This window comes from Cyprinus carpio, chromosome B21 (genome assembly GCF_018340385.1).
Source record: "Cyprinus carpio isolate SPL01 chromosome B21, ASM1834038v1, whole genome shotgun sequence".
Lineage (NCBI taxonomy): Eukaryota > Metazoa > Chordata > Actinopteri > Cypriniformes > Cyprinidae > Cyprinus > Cyprinus carpio.
Genome location: NC_056617.1, coordinates 6230091 through 6250694, shown reverse-complemented (window position 1 = coordinate 6250694; position 20604 = coordinate 6230091). Strand labels below are relative to the sequence as shown.

General features: G+C 33.6%; 1 protein-coding gene across 1 annotated transcript in view; it reads left to right on the top strand.

Annotated features, from left to right (window-relative positions):
- Nucleotides 1-20604, top strand: part of LOC109045556 (potassium/sodium hyperpolarization-activated cyclic nucleotide-gated channel 1-like) — a 95013-nt gene that overhangs the window by 48104 nt on the left and 26305 nt on the right. The window contains exon 4 of the mRNA XM_042748534.1: nucleotides 15885-16103. Coding sequence (XP_042604468.1) covers nucleotides 15885-16103 — 219 coding nt within the window. The remainder of the gene's footprint in view (nucleotides 1-15884; nucleotides 16104-20604) is intronic.

The following is a 20604-nucleotide window of genomic DNA, read 5'->3' as shown; positions in this document are numbered from 1 at the left end:
CAGCAAAATTCTTAATCATTACATAAATTCACCTTCTGTGAAATACAGAAGAACAAAGAGAGCACCTGCTTACACTGGTAATAATAAAATGGCACATCAAACTGAAATATGTGTAGAGGTTGATACCTAGCTGTTTGTCTGACTGTCTGATGCATAATTAAAAAAAAACAAAAAACCACTTAAAAAAATAAGTAACAACCAAACTGACTCCCCATCAAACATATCTATTTATCAATCAAAAATAATTTTTTTTTTTTTTTTTTTTACCATTCTGCCGGGACCAAAATCATGTCTTTACCTGTGTTGAAATTCTTAGTGCTTGTGAGGAAAATCTAATCATTAAATTAGTTTGCAAGTTGGAGAAAAAAAAAAAAAAAAAATTGAGGGAATTAGTAACAAATAAACTAGATGTTTCACAGGTTGAATTATATACACTATCATTCAAAAGTCTGGGGTCAGAAAGATTTTTGTTTTTCAAAATTTTTATTTATTTTTTTATTCTGCAAGAATGCACTGAATTGATCAAACGTGACAGTAAAGAATACTTAATTTTTTTTACAAAAAAAAATAAAAAACCTCAAATAAACACTCAAAATCACTAATGTTAATTTTGAGTTTTATATTTATCAAAAACCAAAAAAAAAAAAAAAATTAAAAATTAAAAAAAATCCTTAAAAACAAAACAACAAAATAAAAATAAAAAATACACAACAAAAAATTACATTTGAAAATATATTAAAAGAGAAATCTGTTCTTTTAAATTTTGTAATAATATTTTACAATATTAGGTTTTTTTTTTTTCTGTATTTTAATCAAAGAAATGCAGCCTTGGTGAACATAAGAGACTTTTTTCAAAAACATTAAATCATATGGACCCAAGATTTTTAAATGGTAGTATAATGTGATTTATGTTTTGATTTGTATATGTGAAATAATAAGTGCCTAGTTCATCCAGACAATCAAAAGTTCTGAACACAAAGTTTCCACATAAACTCTCTTCCTGTCTAAGTGAGCAGATTTTGGCCAGAATAAGCTGCAATGTGCAATGCACTGTGTCAATAACTATTAGAGTTACAGTAAATCCACTGTAATTTTGGTGGTTTTACATGATGTCATGACATAGAAGTGGGGAAATTGAGAGAATTTCATAGCAGTCAGAGTTTCAAACTTTAATATGTTTGACAAAGTCATGAACAAACATCTGAACCTGCTTACACAACATGATTGCCGCAATAATCTCACCACTTATTCTACATAATGTTTTACGAAATCAAAAAGGAAAAAAGTAAAATAAACAACCCTAGCATACGAAGATTTGGACTTGCACATCCTATTACTGTTAAAATCCAAGATGCAGTGGGCAGAACATTTTACACTTGACCTTTATCATACGAGAGCTGTTCAGCTAATCAGGACAGATGGCTCGCTGTAGTTTTTCACCGCACATCATGTTGGTGCTAAATGAATGTTAAAATGCCAAGATAATTTTTTTCTTCTTCCAGCTTTTTCGAATGAGTTCAACTCACATTCCAGGTCAAATTGCAGTGCTGGTAAAAGCATTAGGCTTTTTTAGTTCAAGGCCAACTGTGTCACGCTGTTTTAGGAAGTCAGATTTCTCAGATTTCCCGCTAACAAAAATTATGCATTCACTTTGAAAGCATGCGCAGAGTTTAGCAGACCGCCTGTAATGGGCATGTGCAAATCTCTTTGCATATTTGTCTGAGCTTGTTAGCTTGGCATCACATTAGATAACAGTCTTGGGTGGTGGTGGTGGTGGAGTGATACGGCTGTTTGCAGTTACGCAACCATATCCCCTCAAGTGCTAGGGGGCTCAATCTAACTTTGAGGTGCTCTATGTGATACTGCAGACCCCTCAGCTCTGGAGGGCCTTACCGCGAATCGTTGATAGTTGGGTTTTGAAATGTTGCGAAACCTCTGGCTATGTTGAACGTGACATTTCTGACAAATTCAAGATGCTCGAGAAGCCTTAGCTTGGTCTGTTTTACCTCAGAAACCTCTTATGTTCTTTTACCTCTTCATCTCAGATGAAACAGATGGAAATTATGCATACACCCACGAAAACAAAGCTAAGCTAAGTCCTTTGTTATAGCTTTAATACTTACAGGAAGTGACATTACTGTGCTCCAAATATGTATTTTTTTTTCAATTCTAAACATAAAATGCACTTAAAAAATAGTCTAGTCTTTCTAAAGCTTTCTAAAGCTAAAGAAGAGGTCAAACGCTTGTGGCGTTTCACTGCAGTTTGATGTGATAGGAGGTTGATATTGCCCCTTGTGGCTCTGATTTAAAATTCTAGCCTTTGGGGTTTTTTTTTTCTTTTTTTTCTTTCCTTTTTAACCAGAGATTAAGAACTTATTGCAGTACATAAACACTTGAGATCTGTTACAGAACCTAGTGAGTTGCCTATCTAGACAGCAGTTGAAAAAAAGGAAGGCTGTTCCAAATCAGTTAAAACAGTTTTAATGCCGCCTTCACATCCTTCTGGGAAGTTCTACTTACAAGCCTAGAAGTCATAATTACAATGTGCTTGCAAGTGAAAAAGTTGATGTGGGCATTTCTTTTTCACATATTTTGTGACTAATGCAACAAAATGAAAAGCAAATGACGCACACTGAGTGTGTTGATGCTTATCTTCATGTTTTATCCCGTGGAGCCACAGCTGATGTTGGGAAATGTAATATAATGTAATGTAATTTGGTGTCTGTAAGATTTTTGAATGTTTTCGAAAGAAGCATCATATCCTTACCAACGCTGCATTTATTTAATTAAAAATACTGTTTAAAAAATTATATATATATATATATATACATATATATATATTATATATATATATATATATATATATATATATATATATATTATATAGATATATATATATATATATATATATATATATATAAAAATATTCATAAAAAAAAATAATTTTGTGAAATAATATTACAATTTTAAAATAGCAATTTTTTCATATAGAATATAATTAAAAATATAATTTATTCCTGTAATGCAAAGCTTAATTTTTAGCATCATTACTCCAGTCTTCAGTGTCACATCATCCTTCAAAAATCATTCTAATATGCTGATTTACTACCCAATAATTTTTTTTCATGATTCTTTGATGAATTGAAAGTTTAATTTATTTGAAATCTAAATTTTTTGCAAAAATTTAACAATGTTTTTACTGTCTCTTTTGATCAGTTTAATGCATCCTTAATTAATAAAAGTATTTAACAATCAATCTTTCTGATCCCAAACTTGGCTTTGTATAATCAGACTTCTGTAATCAGTATTTACAATGAAAACACACCAATTTCTATGCTACTAGTGTCAACAAATGTAAAATAAGGACAGTGAAACTTGTTTTCAAACTTTGAGCTTGTGTAAATATGATCATTACTTCATAACTTATCTCTTGAAATGTCAGTCGCCTACAAACATGCACGTCAACCACGACTACTGAACGCAGATCGCTTAATATTGTAAAACAGTCATTTGTGCCAGGGTTCATTCTCTTAAAATGAGCTTTTGTTATTGAGTCATCAATTCTGCAGGTGTTTTGATGCCACATTTCCTCAGCGAAAAGGTTCTAAACTGATAGAGATGCATCACCTCCTCCTTTCTGTAAATCATATCAAGACTGCATCATGATTTTCCATCTGTCTCATTCCCCTGAGCTTGGTTCAGATAAATGCCACAACCAGAAAATCATAACAGAAACAAACAGAAAATCAAAAGCCAGGGAAAGTGTTTTGTTTTACTTTTCTGTACACATACATTTTTATGTACCTTCTTAGTCTAGGTACGTTTTCCTCCCTCTCTCCTTCCCTCAGCGTCTTTGTGTGACTTTGAATCAATGACCTCCCTGTTTACCTCTGCACCACTTTCTCCTCCCAACAAAATCAATGCAGATGAAAAATGAGCAAAGATTCCCAGTGCTGTCTTTTCCCCGTGCACGGATGGGGGTCCCAGAGGGAGGCGGTGGCCCTGCTGCTCAGTAATTCAGGGTTTAGGCGGGCGAAGTGAAGAAGAGGATATAATGCCCTGGCAGGGGAGTGCTAATTGGGACATTGAGTCGGAGCAGACAGGAGGCGACACCGACTGTGTTACCGGCCAGGCTGTCAGGTTAATTTAGCCATCAGAGAGGTTAGAGTTGAAGGAATGTCTGTGGATCTCGACATGCCTTCCTCAGCAGGATCCAAACCAAGTGAATGTAACTTTAAAACACAGTTTAACTCATTATTTGAAAGAAATAGCACAAGATGGGTTATATTCCACACGTGTAGTATCATTTTTTCCCTACAAGTCCACTTATAATGTTATGTAACTGTCAAAATGAATTGAGAATCTGTATACTATATTCATATACTGGGTCTGTTTGGACCCGAAGAATAATAATTTTATAAAACAGTCGTAACTTAATATTTTTCAACTAAAACTAAAACCATATTGTATTTGATCTATATATATATATATATATATATATTATATATATATATATATATATATATATATATATATATATATATATATATATATATATATATAGATCAAATAATACATTTAAAAACAATTTATCAAAACAATTAACCTTTACAAACTTTATACCCACAAAAAACAGAAATCAACAAAAAACACAACACAGAAACTGTAACAAAACACATACAGAAATAAAAAACATGAATATAATTAAACCGTATATATATATATATATATATATATATATATATATATATATATATATCTATATATTAATTTATATTATTTATATTATATTATATTATATTAATTATAATATTAAATTATATTATATTATATTATATTATATTATATTATATTATATTATATTATATTATATTGATGAGAACTTTTATTTGAAAGCATTATGTAATTTATAGGAAAATATAATTATAGAACTGACAGTATGAACCCTATTGAATTAATTTATAACTATATATATTTCTAACAAAACAGCTTCTGAAAAGTTTTCAAACAAAATAAATTCATTTTACTTGCATAAACGTTTCACTTTCAGATGAAAAAGTGATCAGTTTTTCATACTGCAGTGGTTCTCCAGTAGGCGTACATATTTGTGGTTTTCAAGGTCTTAAGGCATTTGCATAGTTTTGTTTGCTTGCTAAAAAATGCATTTTTGTAGACATTTATGCGCATCTTTTCTGGGTCAAAATGGACACAAATGTCCATAAAAAAGACTGAAAGAAATGACTGATGTAGCCAATTCAAAAATAATAAAATCAGTTAAATAATTTAAAATCACAGAGAATGTTATCATCTGAATAGGACATTTGTTAAATGTAAGTTTATCTTATTTGAAGTATGAAATATTGAAAAATATTCATATATATAAACCTAATATATTACATTTAATAACTTTTTGTATGTATATATACTTATGAGATCAGTAAGATTTATTTATTTATTTATTTATTTATTTATTTATTTTTGTTTATCAAGGATGCATTAAATTGATGATTCAAAGGAAAATTCTGGGGTGGGGGGATTACTACAAAAACATCAAGCAGCACAACTATATATAAAATATTTTACATGATGTACTGTATATCCAAATATATATGGCAAATATAAAACAGCAGTTGAACAGCTTTAACAGTTGAATGTCATTAACGTTAACAGTATCACATAGATAGATAGATAGATAAAGATAATTATGCTAAATTTAAATTATAAAAAATTATGCCCACTAAATTATGCCAAAAAATTATGTTTTTTCACTTGAGCTATTCACAAAGGTTTTTTTGCATAAATAATGTGAGAGAGTGATTATGAACCAGTGGTGGAAACAGCCAAACCAGCACTGAGGTTTTGTGAGAAACTGTCCATAAATCACATTTCTAACACAAGCCCTCTGCAAAAACAGAGTGCAAAGAGGAAACATCAATAACTATAATTGTTTTCCACATAATAAATAATAAATGAGTTTTTAATTGAATGATGTGTTGCACGCAAAGTTCTTCTGTACATGTGACTCGGTCATGAATTTTGCATTACTGTCCACACTACTGCTGCCAAACATTAATGAGACGCTTCATTTGATCTTCTGTACATAAAATAATCCACAGCATTCCCATGGATGTCTGTAATAAATAATTTGAATACAACTCATGCAAGCTGTAGAAAATGGTCGGAGTGTTTGGAAAATCCAGTTGGAATTGCAATTTAATTTGATGACACCAGTGGTGCAGAAATGATACTTTTATTTTTATCAAGTTAAATCTACATCAGTAAAGCATCTCCCAAAAGGTCCTAAACACTTCTAGGTCTCAAGGAACATTCATGACATTTTTTGTTTTGTTTTATTTTTTGCTAATTTCCATAAAACGCTGCTCGATAGTTGCCTCAAATCACAACATTTTCATATTTAAACTCTCTATTCAAAATGACAAAAAAGACAACAAATAAAAAAATAATTAATTAAAAAACAATATATATGCATGTGTATATACTGTTATTTGTTTGTTCTGAATATATCAAATTGATATCTTGTATAATATATCATTTTATGTATACTGCAATTCTTCATGTTTTTTTTTTTTTCTCCTGGATGTAGTATAATGTGCGTGTAGTTTTACCTCAGGGATGGACTACATGTGATCTTATACCGCTCTCCCAGCACATGCTGTCTGCTGTCACCTGATTGGTTCACGCTTGAATAGCTGGATAGTAACCGGGGTTGTGTGGGTGTGAGAGTGAGCGAGAGAACGAGAGAGACAAAAAGAGAGGGAGGGGGATATAAAAACATTTTCTACACACCTTTAGACAACACTCACCTCATGTTAAGACAAAAGGTTGGTGAAGTAGTGACACTAAAATCCCGCTGACCTCTCAGAGTGCAATTTTAATCAGCTCTTGTTTTGTATTTTAATCTTCGGTTTTATTGGCTGTGGCCGTATTTCTCTCGTTTAAACCATTATTTCAAATGCCAGTCTTAACAGCAAGTGCATCTCGTATGTTACTGTTGCACAAATCGTGACTATTGCCTCTGCTATAAATAACCACAGATGCATAACAACACACACATATCCCAGAGGGCTTTCTGTGTGTCTGTGGATTGGATGGTTTGTTTTGGTGTTAAAGGTGACGTAATTACGGAGGTTGGGTGTGAGCGATCAATCTAAGAGCTGCTGTATGGGACAGGTTTATGTGTGTTGAGTAACAGGCCACTGCTCTTTCACAGTAATCACCAGACATGATAACAAACCCTGTAAAAGCCCCATAGACTAGAATAGAGCGCACCAGTTGGGTTTATCCAATTTAGTTTCTCAATAGAGAAATTGATTTTTAGCAATGATGTATAAACCTTTTAAAGACAGACCTGCATGAGCTCCAAGCAAATATATGCTGCTGTAGCCCCAAGAGTGATTTCAACTTTAAGTTTTTGATAAAAATTCTGGTTTATTTCCAAATTCCCAGTGCAGAATTAAACCACCCACAATCCTTATAGGAGATCCACCAATCAGAGAAGCTCTTGTTACCATGGAAACAGCAATAGCAGCTCAGTAATGGCCACTAACTCTAATCAAGCATTGCAAATGACCCTACCAACACCGAATATGTTATTTTATTTTATATGTTATTTTATTTTCAATAGTTTGAATGAATAATTAAAGTGACTATGTGAATAAATCATGTTCAAACCAAAGAGCTTTATTTTGGCCAAAGCAATAAATCTGCCTAACCGACATTGCGAAAAATCCATTGCGAAATCTGCATGGGGAAATTGTTCTCCCTCGCATGAATTTCCCACTGGATTCCTATTAAAATCCTTTTACCATCAAAAATTCACCAAACAATGATAAATGTGATCGCAACTTAAGAGAGTCATTTGTTTTGGCCATGAATGAATGATTTAGTCATCTGGAAGAATCTGTTAAGTAAATGATTCTGTGACTCACTCATTGAAAGGCTGTCATTAGTTTTGGTTGTGAATGAAGTAGTGTTTTTGAATGAATAAGTTGAGTAACTGATTCAATTAATCACTCATTAAGACAGTCCCTTGTGTTGGTCATGAATGAATCAATGTATTGAATGAATCAGTTTAGCAAATGATTCAGTGATTTCTTTAAAAAAAACAAAAAAAAACAAAACAGTCACTTACTGATATAACAAAGCGACACGCAGAATGAGTCAGTGAAAATAGCATTGGCCGAACAATGTACTGTTGTTTCAGATTTGAGGTTTTCTGTTTGCAATGCTTCATTCATTGCCTAGTTCATTCCCTCATAAAATAATTTAAGCACACAAGCTCATACCTTTTCTCTCTTTTTTTTCGGTTTTCAAATTAATTTTTCTGTCAACAAAATGCTGCAATGTTCTGATTTATCTTGGAGCCTATGGAGACAATAAATGGGAAAATGTTACTGGAACAAAGACTGATGAATAGATTCACAAAAACATACAAATTCACAATGAAATGTGTGCACATTTTTCTGTTCTGTTCTGTATGCACAAGCACACAAAAAGAAACCCATCTGACCCCTCTGAAGAGAGCAAGAGCCTATAATATGTATTAAATCCAGTAATATCATGCAGCCCACAACTTCCTTAAGTCGTCTTATCTCCCCCATATGGCTCTTGATCTTCTGTAATGCTGATTTAAGAAGAATATCATTACCGTACTCTCTAAATGACCCCTGTTTTCTAGACGCTTTGAAACTTGTGACTAGCTAAAAAGATAAGGTGTAAAAAAGCAGAAATATGGATGTGTGTGGCCTTTTGTTAAGTGTGTGTGTGTGTGTTTTAGGAAAAAGGCTACACCTCATTTGAATTTTTATTGCACAGTAGCTCATCAGAGGAGAAAAGCCCAGTAGAACAAAGGTGATTTCCAGCTTATTTATAATAAGAAGCGCTACTACCTGACTCATTATCTTCCTGCTTAAACTTCTCACCCACAATGCATGGCATAATGTACACTGTAAGCTCCAATGGTATCCTCCCATATTCTCAGTCACGTTTTTGTCCTAAATGCATGTAAAAGGCCCATGTCTATTTGGAATAAAGAGTAGTGACCTTTTTGCTGCTGGTGGGCTTGAATAGGGGGCGCTGTTTTTCCACTTGCATTTTTATGGCAAAGATAACAGCAAAGCTATGTTTTAATAGTATACTACTTACTATTTTTACAGTATGTATACTGGGCACAGTATGTCAGCATTATTTTAGCATAACTGAGGTACTATTATAGTTTTTAATAATATTTTGAATCATTTTAGTAGTTTAATTTTGTTAATGTAAATATTTTGTTAATGTAAATATTATTTCAGTTTCTGTTTTTTTAGTTATTTTAGAACATTGAGTTAAACTAAATTTAAAAGTTGCCTTGCACTTTATTTAAAATAACAATTTTTCATAGTTTGTAGATTTAGTTAAATATAGCAGTATGCAAATTTGGTATTATCAATATCTTAGTTACCAGAGCAGGTTGCATAAAATACCATACAATACAGTAATATCAGCTGTTGTTTACCATTTCGACTCATTATTTGATCAGACTACCGAGAGGTTTTTACACAAACCAGGAAATGCAAAAACTACCTGCTTTTATTTCTGGTATAGCATGCTACTGTTAATCATTTATCAATGCATACTACTTTGTTTCACATACTGCTTATATAATAGGCTGTTAAAAACTAATATGCTGTAATCAGTGTATACTGCACAGTATCTGCAGACTGTGAACAGTATTCCATTATGAACAAAAGACTGCATTTCCCAAGGCAATTATAAAGAGACGATCATAACGAGGAGTCATTTTGTGAGAGATTATGAGAGTAGATACCATTGCAGAAAACAAAATTAGAACAAGTAAGAGATCATTAATTCTCTCAGGTTTATGAAAAGTAAATAGTCCTAAACAAAAGGAAAAACATAGCTTTGTCTTTTTGTCATATACTCAAAGTACAACGGCGGACCAGAATATGCAGGGCCAGATGTTTGGAAATCTTTTGTCTTAATCATGATGTTTAAACCCTTTTTAAGAGTTTAGCCACTCCCTGACTGGATTACAGTAACGGAAATGCGATATGGTTAATAAAAAAAATTGATTTTAAATTGATTTACGTTTTCTATCAGTAGTATCTGTGTTGATTTCCACAGAAAACAGTTTTGTCAACCAGCAAAAAATGCTTTGACCAAAATATACAGAATTTCAAACCACAAACCTGTTTATGATTTACAGGTTTGTGTTATGAAATGGTGTACATTTACATGAGATACTAGTCAAAACTGTTTTCTGTGGTAATCGACCGCCTCGGATAATGTTGATAAAGCTTAAACTGTGTGTAACGGGCACTGGTCCTTTAACTTTGATTTCCATCAGTTTTGCTGTGTCTCATGAGATGCAGCCAAATCAATAGCTCACACTTTTATTTAATAAAGTCTCCTTGTTATAGTAATTAATTACCAGATGTAAGGGATAAAACAGGGATCTTTTTGGGAGCTGGTAAAAGATTGCTTTTAATTCTCAAGAGGCCTGTTGAGACGATTGCTTGGCCTTTCGTTTTATCTCACACGTCACTTTAGATAGCTCAGCTGACATCCATCTGGTGAATTACAGAGGGGAGAGAAGAGAAAAGGTGAGGGAAGAAGAAAAACAGATTGGTTAAAAAGGTAGAAGGAGATAGACAGAGGGCGAAACCAGAAGATAAAAAAGGGCAAGAGCTGCTAGTCAACAGTGAACCCAGAAAACCAGTTTTCATAAATAACAGATTGTGGTCCTGGGCAAAAAATAAATAAATAATTATATATATATATATATATATATATATATATATATATATATATATATATATATATATATATATATAAATATATATATATATATATTTTTTTTTTTTTTTTTTTTTTTTTTGCACGTTAACTTCCTCCCATTAATTCTTGTGTCTTTTCCAACATCATAATTTTAGAAGCACATACACTGTTAAAATAACTGAAACAGGGTTCAGTAACCAATCAAAAGACCTTTCACTCTCTACACTTTCCGTGTATAAATGAACATTCAGAAGATTAAGAAAATGAAATAGCCTACTGCATGCTCAGATGCAAATGTCTCTTCAGGTGGAGGTGGTTTATTCGAGCCACTGATTACCCTTTTCTGACACACTGGGCCTGGTAACGTAGCGTGTGATTAGCTGGAATGGTAGAATCGGATTGAATTTCAATTACTGCATGTCTGGTCACTTCTGAGAGAGTCACACCTGGGTGAGGAGAACGGCCACACGTTCACAGTCACACAAGGGTCACGGCTCTGATACGATGGAGAAAGAACTTCCCAACACTGTGTATATGTGCAAAACCATGTATGTGTACAAGTTTTAGTGACTTATGTTGGATTATTAATGTGTGTGCACGTGAATGTCTGTGGCTATTATGTGGATTAACTGAGCTTTATGACCCAAGCAATACATGGACATACGTAAACACCTGGTGTGTAGTTGCATTTGTATCTCCCCCTGCAATGCTCTATGTGGTGCTGTCTGGCTATGACACCTACTGTAACACTACAACATACACACAGATTATCAACCAATCAACACATTTCGCAAGTGGGCTCTTCTAATCATCCGTAGACCACTTAAGGACCCTTAGCTATCAAATACGCTGGACTGAAGTGTTAGTTAAAACAGTGTCTGAGTGACAAGGATGAGAGATTGTAGGTGTTTATGGAGTGAGTCTGATGACGGATCCCTTCTCTTGACATCTGGTCATCAGCAACTAAAGAGGAAGATCCTTTGGGTTTTACACACACAAACCCACATTTACAAACCAGATTCTCTTCCGGAAAGGTTTAATAATTTAATAATTTGGAGTTGTCACAAAGCATGACATGCTATTAACATAAACCAGATAATATTACACAATGAAAAGCTGAAACAAACTTGATTTTATTATTATTATTATTATTATTATTATTATTATTTTATTTATTTTTTGTAAGCACCTGATTTGACTTGTGATTTGTTTTTCCCTGGTGGACAACAAAACAGGTAAAAATCTCACATAGACATGTAAAACCTGAGCAATATCTAAGGACCGGATCAGAATAAAACTTGGTTTTGACTTCGGATAATAAGAACCCAACCAGAAAATCTTATCAACGAACTAGAAACAACTTTGAAAACCCTAGCAAATTCCTAGCAATATCCTAGTAGCACCTTAGCAATCGCTCAGAAAACTTTAGAAACAACATTGCAACACCCATGCAATGATGCAGCCAGCACCCAAAACACCCTAGCAATCCACCAGAACACCCTAGCAGCCTGATACAGCACCCTAAAAGTTCTACCCAGAACAACCTACAACACCCAATCAAAAATAACATGGGAACACCATAGTAATTCTGTAGCAACTACCCATAAAACCCTATCAATGACCTAGCAACACCCTAACAATCGCTCTGAACACCCTAGCACCCCCATAGCAACACTGTAGAAATGCCTTAGCAACCATTCACAACACCCTTGAAACTACATAGGATCACCCTAGAAATTCTGTAACAACCACCCAGAAAACCAACCACCTAGCAAGGCCCTAGCAACAAGATAGCAATACCCTAGCAATTCTGTAGCTACCACCCAGAAAACTCTATCAACCAGTTAGCAACGCCCAAGCAGCCACTCAGAAACCCTAGAAATATACTGTAGCAACCAACCAGAAAACCAATCACCTTGCAAGGCCCTCACAATCCATCAGAAAACCCCATCAACCACCTAGCAACACTCTGACAATGACATGGAAACACCATAGCAGCTCCCTAGCAATTCTGTAGCTACCACCCATAAAACGATATTAACCACCTAGCAACGCCCAAGCAACCACTCAGAACACCCTAGAAATTATGTACTGTAGCAACCAACCAATTATAGCAACCAACCAGAAAATGATATCAACCACCTAGTGTAACGCCCAGGTCCTACTCGCACCGCTCCAAGCGGTAGTCGAACCCGGGTCTCCCTCATCTTGAGATCAGGGGAGTGAGGTTGACTAGCAACGCCACCCACTCAGAACTAGGATTGCAAAGGGGCAGAACATTTATGGTAAAAAAAAATCCACATTTTGGGAAGTTTCTGTAAATTTACTGGTAATTTTCTGCCCCTTTGCAACCCCACTCAGCAATTCTGTAGCTACCACCCAGAAAACCATATCAACCACCTAGCAATGTCACCCACTCAGAACTATGGTTGCAAATTGGCAGAAAATATATAACTAAAATTCTGGAAATTTTCCAGGATTTTTGGAAAATTTGACACATTTTGGAAAGTTTGCAAAAATGTACTGGTACAATTTTCCTAGATTTTTTGGGAAATTTCAGAAAAATTTGCAATGTTTCCGGAAATTTACTGGTAATTTTCTTCCTCTTTGCAACCCTTCTCAGAAATCCCAAGCAATTCTGTAGCTACCACTCAGAAAACGGTATCAACCACCTAGCAACACCAATCACTCAGAACTAGGGTTGTAAAGGGTTGTAATTTTTTTGTAAAATTTTGTTTCTGGAAATTTAATGGTAATTTTCTGCCTCTTTGCAACCCTAGTTTCCCGAGCAGTTCTGTAGCTACCACCCAGAAAACTATATCAACCACCTAGCAACGCCCAAGCAACCACTCAGAACACCAATCACCTTGCAAGGCCCTAGCAACGCCCAAACAACCACTCAGAACACCCTAGAAATTCTGTAGCAACCAACCAGAAAACCAATGACTTTGCAAGACCCTAACAACGCCCTAGCTACCACTCAGAACACCTAAACAATCACATAACACAACATAAAATATTTTAGTAACAAACACGCCCTGGCAGCCACTGACATTCGTTTTTTTCAGCAAACGTAGTATGAGGTGCAATGACAACATAGTTCTTGATGTCATTCCAGCATAGAATGCTATTGGGAATATCTAATATGATGCGGTTTTTCTCCCCACAACCTCTATGTGTGCAATTACGCCTTCATTCTTCCATCAGTCTTTGAAAGAAATCAACAATCAGCATAGAGATTAGATTTGGCAGTAATAGGTGACTCAGTTTTGGAGTTAATACAATCATAGAGAGAGAAAGCGAGCACATCAGAAGCACTTTCCTGAAGTTATTCTGATAGGCGCACAAAGTCAGCAGAACTAGCATGTGTGATACCAGTGTCCGGGCTAGCGTTTGAGGGCCCTGTGGGTTGGCAGGCAGCGCTACGAAGGTTTAAGAGCGGCTTCAACGTGCATTTGTCGGCATCCTCAGCACTTTTTCCTCTTCAAAATGAGCAGGATGAGTTTCAAACAGTCAGCAATTCCATTCCAGACTCCATCCATGAACATGGAACCCTCACATCCCTCCAGCAAGCTTCACATAAACATGAGGAGCTGAGGCCATCGGAAGTCATATGGGTCTTGTTTTAGTTCGTGTTCTCAGTTAACTAATGTCTGTGAGTAATGCTGACATTGAGGAGTGACAGAGCAAACTGAAAATAGCTTCTGGGTATAAAATAAGTCAGAGAAGCAAATTCATCTGACCTAAACAGAGCACTGCTACATTTGGTATGACCTCCCAAAAAATATCCAATGCTGATTCAACAGGGATTTTACAAACAAATGGAAAAAGGAATAGCGTATTTTTATAAAAAAATAAAAAAAGTAATAAAGCACATTATATTTAAAGTCTTACAAGATTGTAATTTCAAAAAAGAAATAATTAATTATATTTTTCTAAATAACTAATACTATTTTTTATACTATTATTTAAACAACATAAACTGGAAAGATATATATGATATGATATATGATATGATACATGATATGATAGGATATAATATATGAATTACCAAAAAAAAAAAAAAAAAAAAAAAAGCTACAAATTACAGTATCAACAACAACAACAAAAGAATGCCTGGAAAGTTTCAGCCTTGTTTTCATGAGCTGATGTATTGATTGTGAGCAGGGTCAGACACGCTGCAGTACATCTGCAGTACAGTTTGTCTCTTTCTATTTGCACAGTTCTCCATTAAAATCAGCTGCGCTAATAGACTGTGAGAGGACTGAAAGTGTCCTTCCTCTTCTTTTTCTGTCCGGCATGAGGGATCCACAGAGCCGTACATCAACTGAAGGCAGCTAATGGAAGTAATCCAAGTTGATTAGCAGACACCAAAGCCATCACTTCTTTTAAGACCCCATTGCAAATGACACAGAGACTAAAAAGATGGTGTAGAGATGGAGTATTTTCTCAAAGAAAAAAAGGTGAAAAAAAATCATCAATATATATTTCCCCACACAAATACAACATACCCATTTAAAAGTCATTATAACACATGTACAAATAAATGTAAATTAATAACTATTAGAAAAAGAGAGAAAGAGAGAGAAATTTAATAATCATAATATAATTCATAATTCATAAAATATACATTTCTAAAATATACATACATATATACATAATATTGGTCAATTGTTTAGTTTTAAGGCAAAATAGTGATACAAATAACTCTAAACATGTAAAATCAAATGGAATATTACACTGGACAAATGAAATGAAATGAAATGAAATGAAATAAAAGAGATATAAATGGACAGTTGGATTACAACAAATAAAAGGGACATGAAATACAATAGAAATACAGGAGGCAATACAGAGAAGTAGAAATACAGACAACAGAATACAGAGAATACAGGGAAGATGCATGGAGAGAGATAGTTTGCCATGCATGAAGGTCAAGTTGGCAGGACGCTGTATGCAGACTCACTGATACACTGAATATTTTGCCTGCAAGCGCACATGTTAAATTCACTCCACCTGCTTTTCTATTGCTGACTCTTTCTTTTTGTTTCATCTTCTCATCTCTGTCTCTATCGCTCTCTTAGAACGACTCCTGGGGAAAGCAGTACTCTTACGCCCTCTTTAAGGCCATGAGTCACATGTTGTGTATCGGGTACGGAGCCAGAGCACCCGTCAGCATGTCGGACCTTTGGATCACCATGCTAAGCATGATTGTGGGCGCCACCTGTTACGCCATGTTCGTGGGTCACGCCACAGCCCTCATCCAGTCTCTGGACTCATCTCGACGGCAGTACCAGGAGAAGGTAAGCACAGCCTCATTGGTTTCATTCACCTGGCTGCTTTGTTTGCAGGTATTGACATGTTATTATGATATTTACACCACCATGCCTTCGCTGGATGTGCATGTGATGGTACAATATCTCGACAGCATAGTAATCTGTGTCATCATCATGTATCACATTATGAGCTCATTGCTCATTAATCATTCAAGAATGACATCAGTATTGATCTCACGTCAAAGAAATTCTACCTCTGCTACATGGGTTGCATGCTTCAGAGAACATGTACAGGTTGATCAACATCTACAGGGCTAAAGTTATTGTATATGTTTGGATGAGCGGTATTACCAAAATGAGCCATTTTGTATCACTGCAACTGTATATTACAAAAAAAGATAATAATAACTGATGTGATAATTGAAAATTATATTTCATAATTATTTTATTGATAATTATTAATAATTGTTTTTGAATATCCAAGAATATAAATTACTATTAATATTAATTATAAAAAAATTATAAAAAAAAAAATATTAATACCATTATTTGAAAAATCATGAAAATCATTTTTGTATTATTATTGTTATTGCTGTTATTATTATTGAATAATCAAGAAAATAATTTTGTAAAATGAAAACTGATTTTTATTAGTAATTAATATTATTATTTATCCAAAAATATTTCACATTATTATTATTATTATTATTATTATTATTATTATTATTATTATTATTATTAAAAACTGGGAGGAATTGTTGTAATAATAATAATCATAATAATAATACAATTATTAAATAAATGTTAATTTGTAATTCATATTCTTGTTATTATTATTATTATTATTATTATTATTATTATTATTATTATTATTATTATTATTATTATTATTAAGAACTAGGGACAATACTACTACCACTACTACTACTACTACTAATAATAATAATAATAATAATAGTAACCAAGAAGAACTAATTAACATTTGATTTAAGTTGTGTTTTAATTATTTTAATGAATAATAATAAATTATTTAATAGTAAATATTAAATCATTATTTTTTACTATACAATCTTTATTATTATTATTATCATCACTTTTAATCAAGTAAAAGTTTTTAAAAAGTCTGTTTTTTAAAGTCTAGCATAAGTTAAATAGTAAACAAACTTCACATTTGTAGTTTCTCCTACACATTCTGCTCTACATGATCTCTTTATACTGTCACTCTCACTTGTAAACAGCATATAGCAATAACAGCAGAGACACATCTACTGTGTGTGTAGTTCTCACCTGCACAGGTTTCTGAACCAATGCTGTCACTGCTTGATACATTCCTGCAGTTCTCTGACCTCAGCTGTATAGTTCATTACTAAGCTCAATCGAGGATTGTGATACTTAAGTCATCAACTCAGAGATGCCACTGTGTATCGATTACACTTCCTCTAAACAGCATGCCACTTCCTCCCTGAGAAACCATGAGAGGACGGATTGGTCTTGTCTTTGAGGGCTTGTTGTACTGTTAGTGGATCATTATATCCCTGTGCTTTCAAAGAGGGATTTATTCCAAGTGAACGACAAAAACTCTCTCTCCGGGCCAAAGCATGCGCAAGCATGCGACCTCAGTGAGCTGGGTTAACGTCACAACACACGCAATGTCATGCCAACATGAGCCATCAGGTTCTCCATTTAATGCCATTACAGTGGATAAGTGGAAAGACGAGATTGAAACAGAGAGAATGGGATTGTGCTTCAGGGAGCTGGCACAGACTAAATGAAAACAAAAACGTACACAACACTGTCAGAGAAAGACTGTACATTTTAGTAAGCTTATCATGGGGCAGTATCCTCAAAAATGGAATATTTGCACCATATCTACTATGAATTTGTACCTTTTAAAAGGTACTGACCCAGTTAAAAGATGTTGTACCTCTTAAAGTGCTTTTTTCTGACCGTGTACCACCAGTGAAAAGTTTGAATACACACTTAGTAAAGAAATAACACAAATGGGACCTTTTCAATATCTTGACTTTTTTTCTGAAGCGGTTAAATAGAGAGAAAATGGAGAACTTTCTTTGGTTTCTCGGATGTTCCTTTAGAAAAAGAGCCCAGCCTTACATCTGAAGGTGTTGAAGAGATCTCAACGTCTCAAAGATAAGTTCTAAAATCAAGAGTTAGTGAACAAATTAAGACTTTTGCTGAGGTTTCTCCAATGTTTCCTGAAAAAATACCCCTGTAACTTCACTTAAATCTCTTCAAGAGATTTCAAGAGACCTCAAACTAAACTCAGATTTGACAAATCTGCAAAAGTCTGCAATCAAAATAAACATTTCTCATTAAATTCTTCCAAGACCAAAATTTTAGCTACTTTTACTATCCACATTATGTACATATTATTCAAAAGTTTGTGTCAGTTTTTAAATTAAATTAAATGAATAATTTTATTAATCAAGGATGCATTAAGTTTATTAAATATAAAAGTACAACTTTTACATTGTTACAAAAATATATATAAATTTCAAATACATGCTAAAATTCTAACACCTTTAATAATAAGAAATGTTTTCAGCAGCAAATCAGCATATTTGAATGATTTCTGAAGGACCTTGTGACAGTGAAGACTGGAGTAATGATGCTGAAAATTCAGCTTTACATCACAAAAATAAATTACAATTAAAAATATTTTAAAATAGAAAAGAGTTATTTCAAATTTTAATAATATTTCACAATATTTCTGTGTTTACTGTATTTCACTGTACTGTATTCATCAAACAAATGAAGCTTTGGTAAGAGACTTTTAAATACATTAAAAATACTCCCAAGCATTTTATATTGTAGCTTTAAACTTTAAACTCTTACTGTAGAAAATAAATAAATAAATAAATAAATAAATAAATATATTAGTATATATTTATATACATACATACTATATACATACACACACAATTTCTCTGTTTACAAAATAAATTTTATGCATAAGCAACTTATGCATTCCAAAAAAAAAAAAAGTTTGCATTTCTTTATCAAGTGCACTATAAGGTGCCTTAAGAAATAAAATATCTGCTTAACAACCAACTAACTGTCAGCATCCTCTAAATTTATTGTAGTAGCAAATAAACATTCCGACATACGATCCAATCAATATCCAGGGATATTTTCAGTGTAGCTCATTTGTGTTGCTGTTACAGGGTTTTAAGATACCATCTAACAGTTTACTCGCATTCATAAAGTTGCATTTTCTCATTACAGCCGGCCCTTACATCTTCTTGATTGGCAAAGCCATTCAGCTGAAACCCTTTAGCGGAACAAAGTGTGGGATTTCCAAGCTAATGAGATTCCTTTACTCTGGATAACAGGGTGCTGCACACATCCATGGCTCATGCATACCATCAATTTCCCTGTCATGGCCGCCGTGCACAGGCTTATCTGAGTTGAACACGTAGCCGGTGTCACCTTCACCGTGACAATGACACAGCGGTCTGAAATGGACAGAGGGCTTTGGTGAATTTACATCTCTCCGCCTGTCCCAGCATGGACTCTTATCTCCAATTTAAATATGATTTTTTGACCTTGCGGTGGCCGTGTAGTGTTCGACACAAACGAGTCTCGCGTTCCTCTTCCATTTAGGATCGCAATGTCACCGCTGTGGTTTCATCCTGCCATAATGTCAATTAAAATCTGGCTCCATTGCAAATGGATATTAGATACGGCTCCCCTGCCCAGAGATCTGCAAATGGCATTCATATTGAACGGTCCTTTCAGTGGTCACTATATATAAACAGCGGAGGTCAAATGACAAAGCCAATGTCACTGGCCCATACTGCCGAGAAGAACAGCATCGCTGAACGCCAGCATGCGAAATGTCTTATTTTGGATACTGGTGTGCTGATGTAGTATTTGACAGCTAAAGCTCTGCATTGGCAATTAAAGCACTTCAACTAAAATATCAAAACTAAAAAAAAAAACTAAAAAAAATCCACAACATCTAAATACTAGTTGAGCACTAACCTGGCTAATTGGGATGCTAAACTCTAATGAAAATCTAATAAACTGTCTTGCTGTGTATTTCTTATAAGATAAAACAGAGAAAAATAGTGAATTTTCAGTAATACGGAGTATTTTTATCAATACTATTTACTATTGAATGAAATACAATATAAAATGAAAAATCAGCATATTTAATCACAACGCTCACAGTCTTAGATTTATTATCGTTGTTGTTGTTATATTTTTTCTAATTTCTTTTCACTTCTTTACAGTTTGGCCAAACTTAAAAAATAGTATTAATAGTAAATTATTGTTGTTTTTGTTATTGGTGATATTATTATTAAAATACAAAAAATACAATATCATATTAAACTACTATATATATATATACAATTTATTACAATTTTAATAATAACTTAATACTTATTATTATTATTATTATTATTATTAAAATACATTATCATGTTACAAAATTATTAATAAATGCATTAATAGAAATTATAATAAACATATTTATATTATTATTATCACTGCTATTTTTATTAAT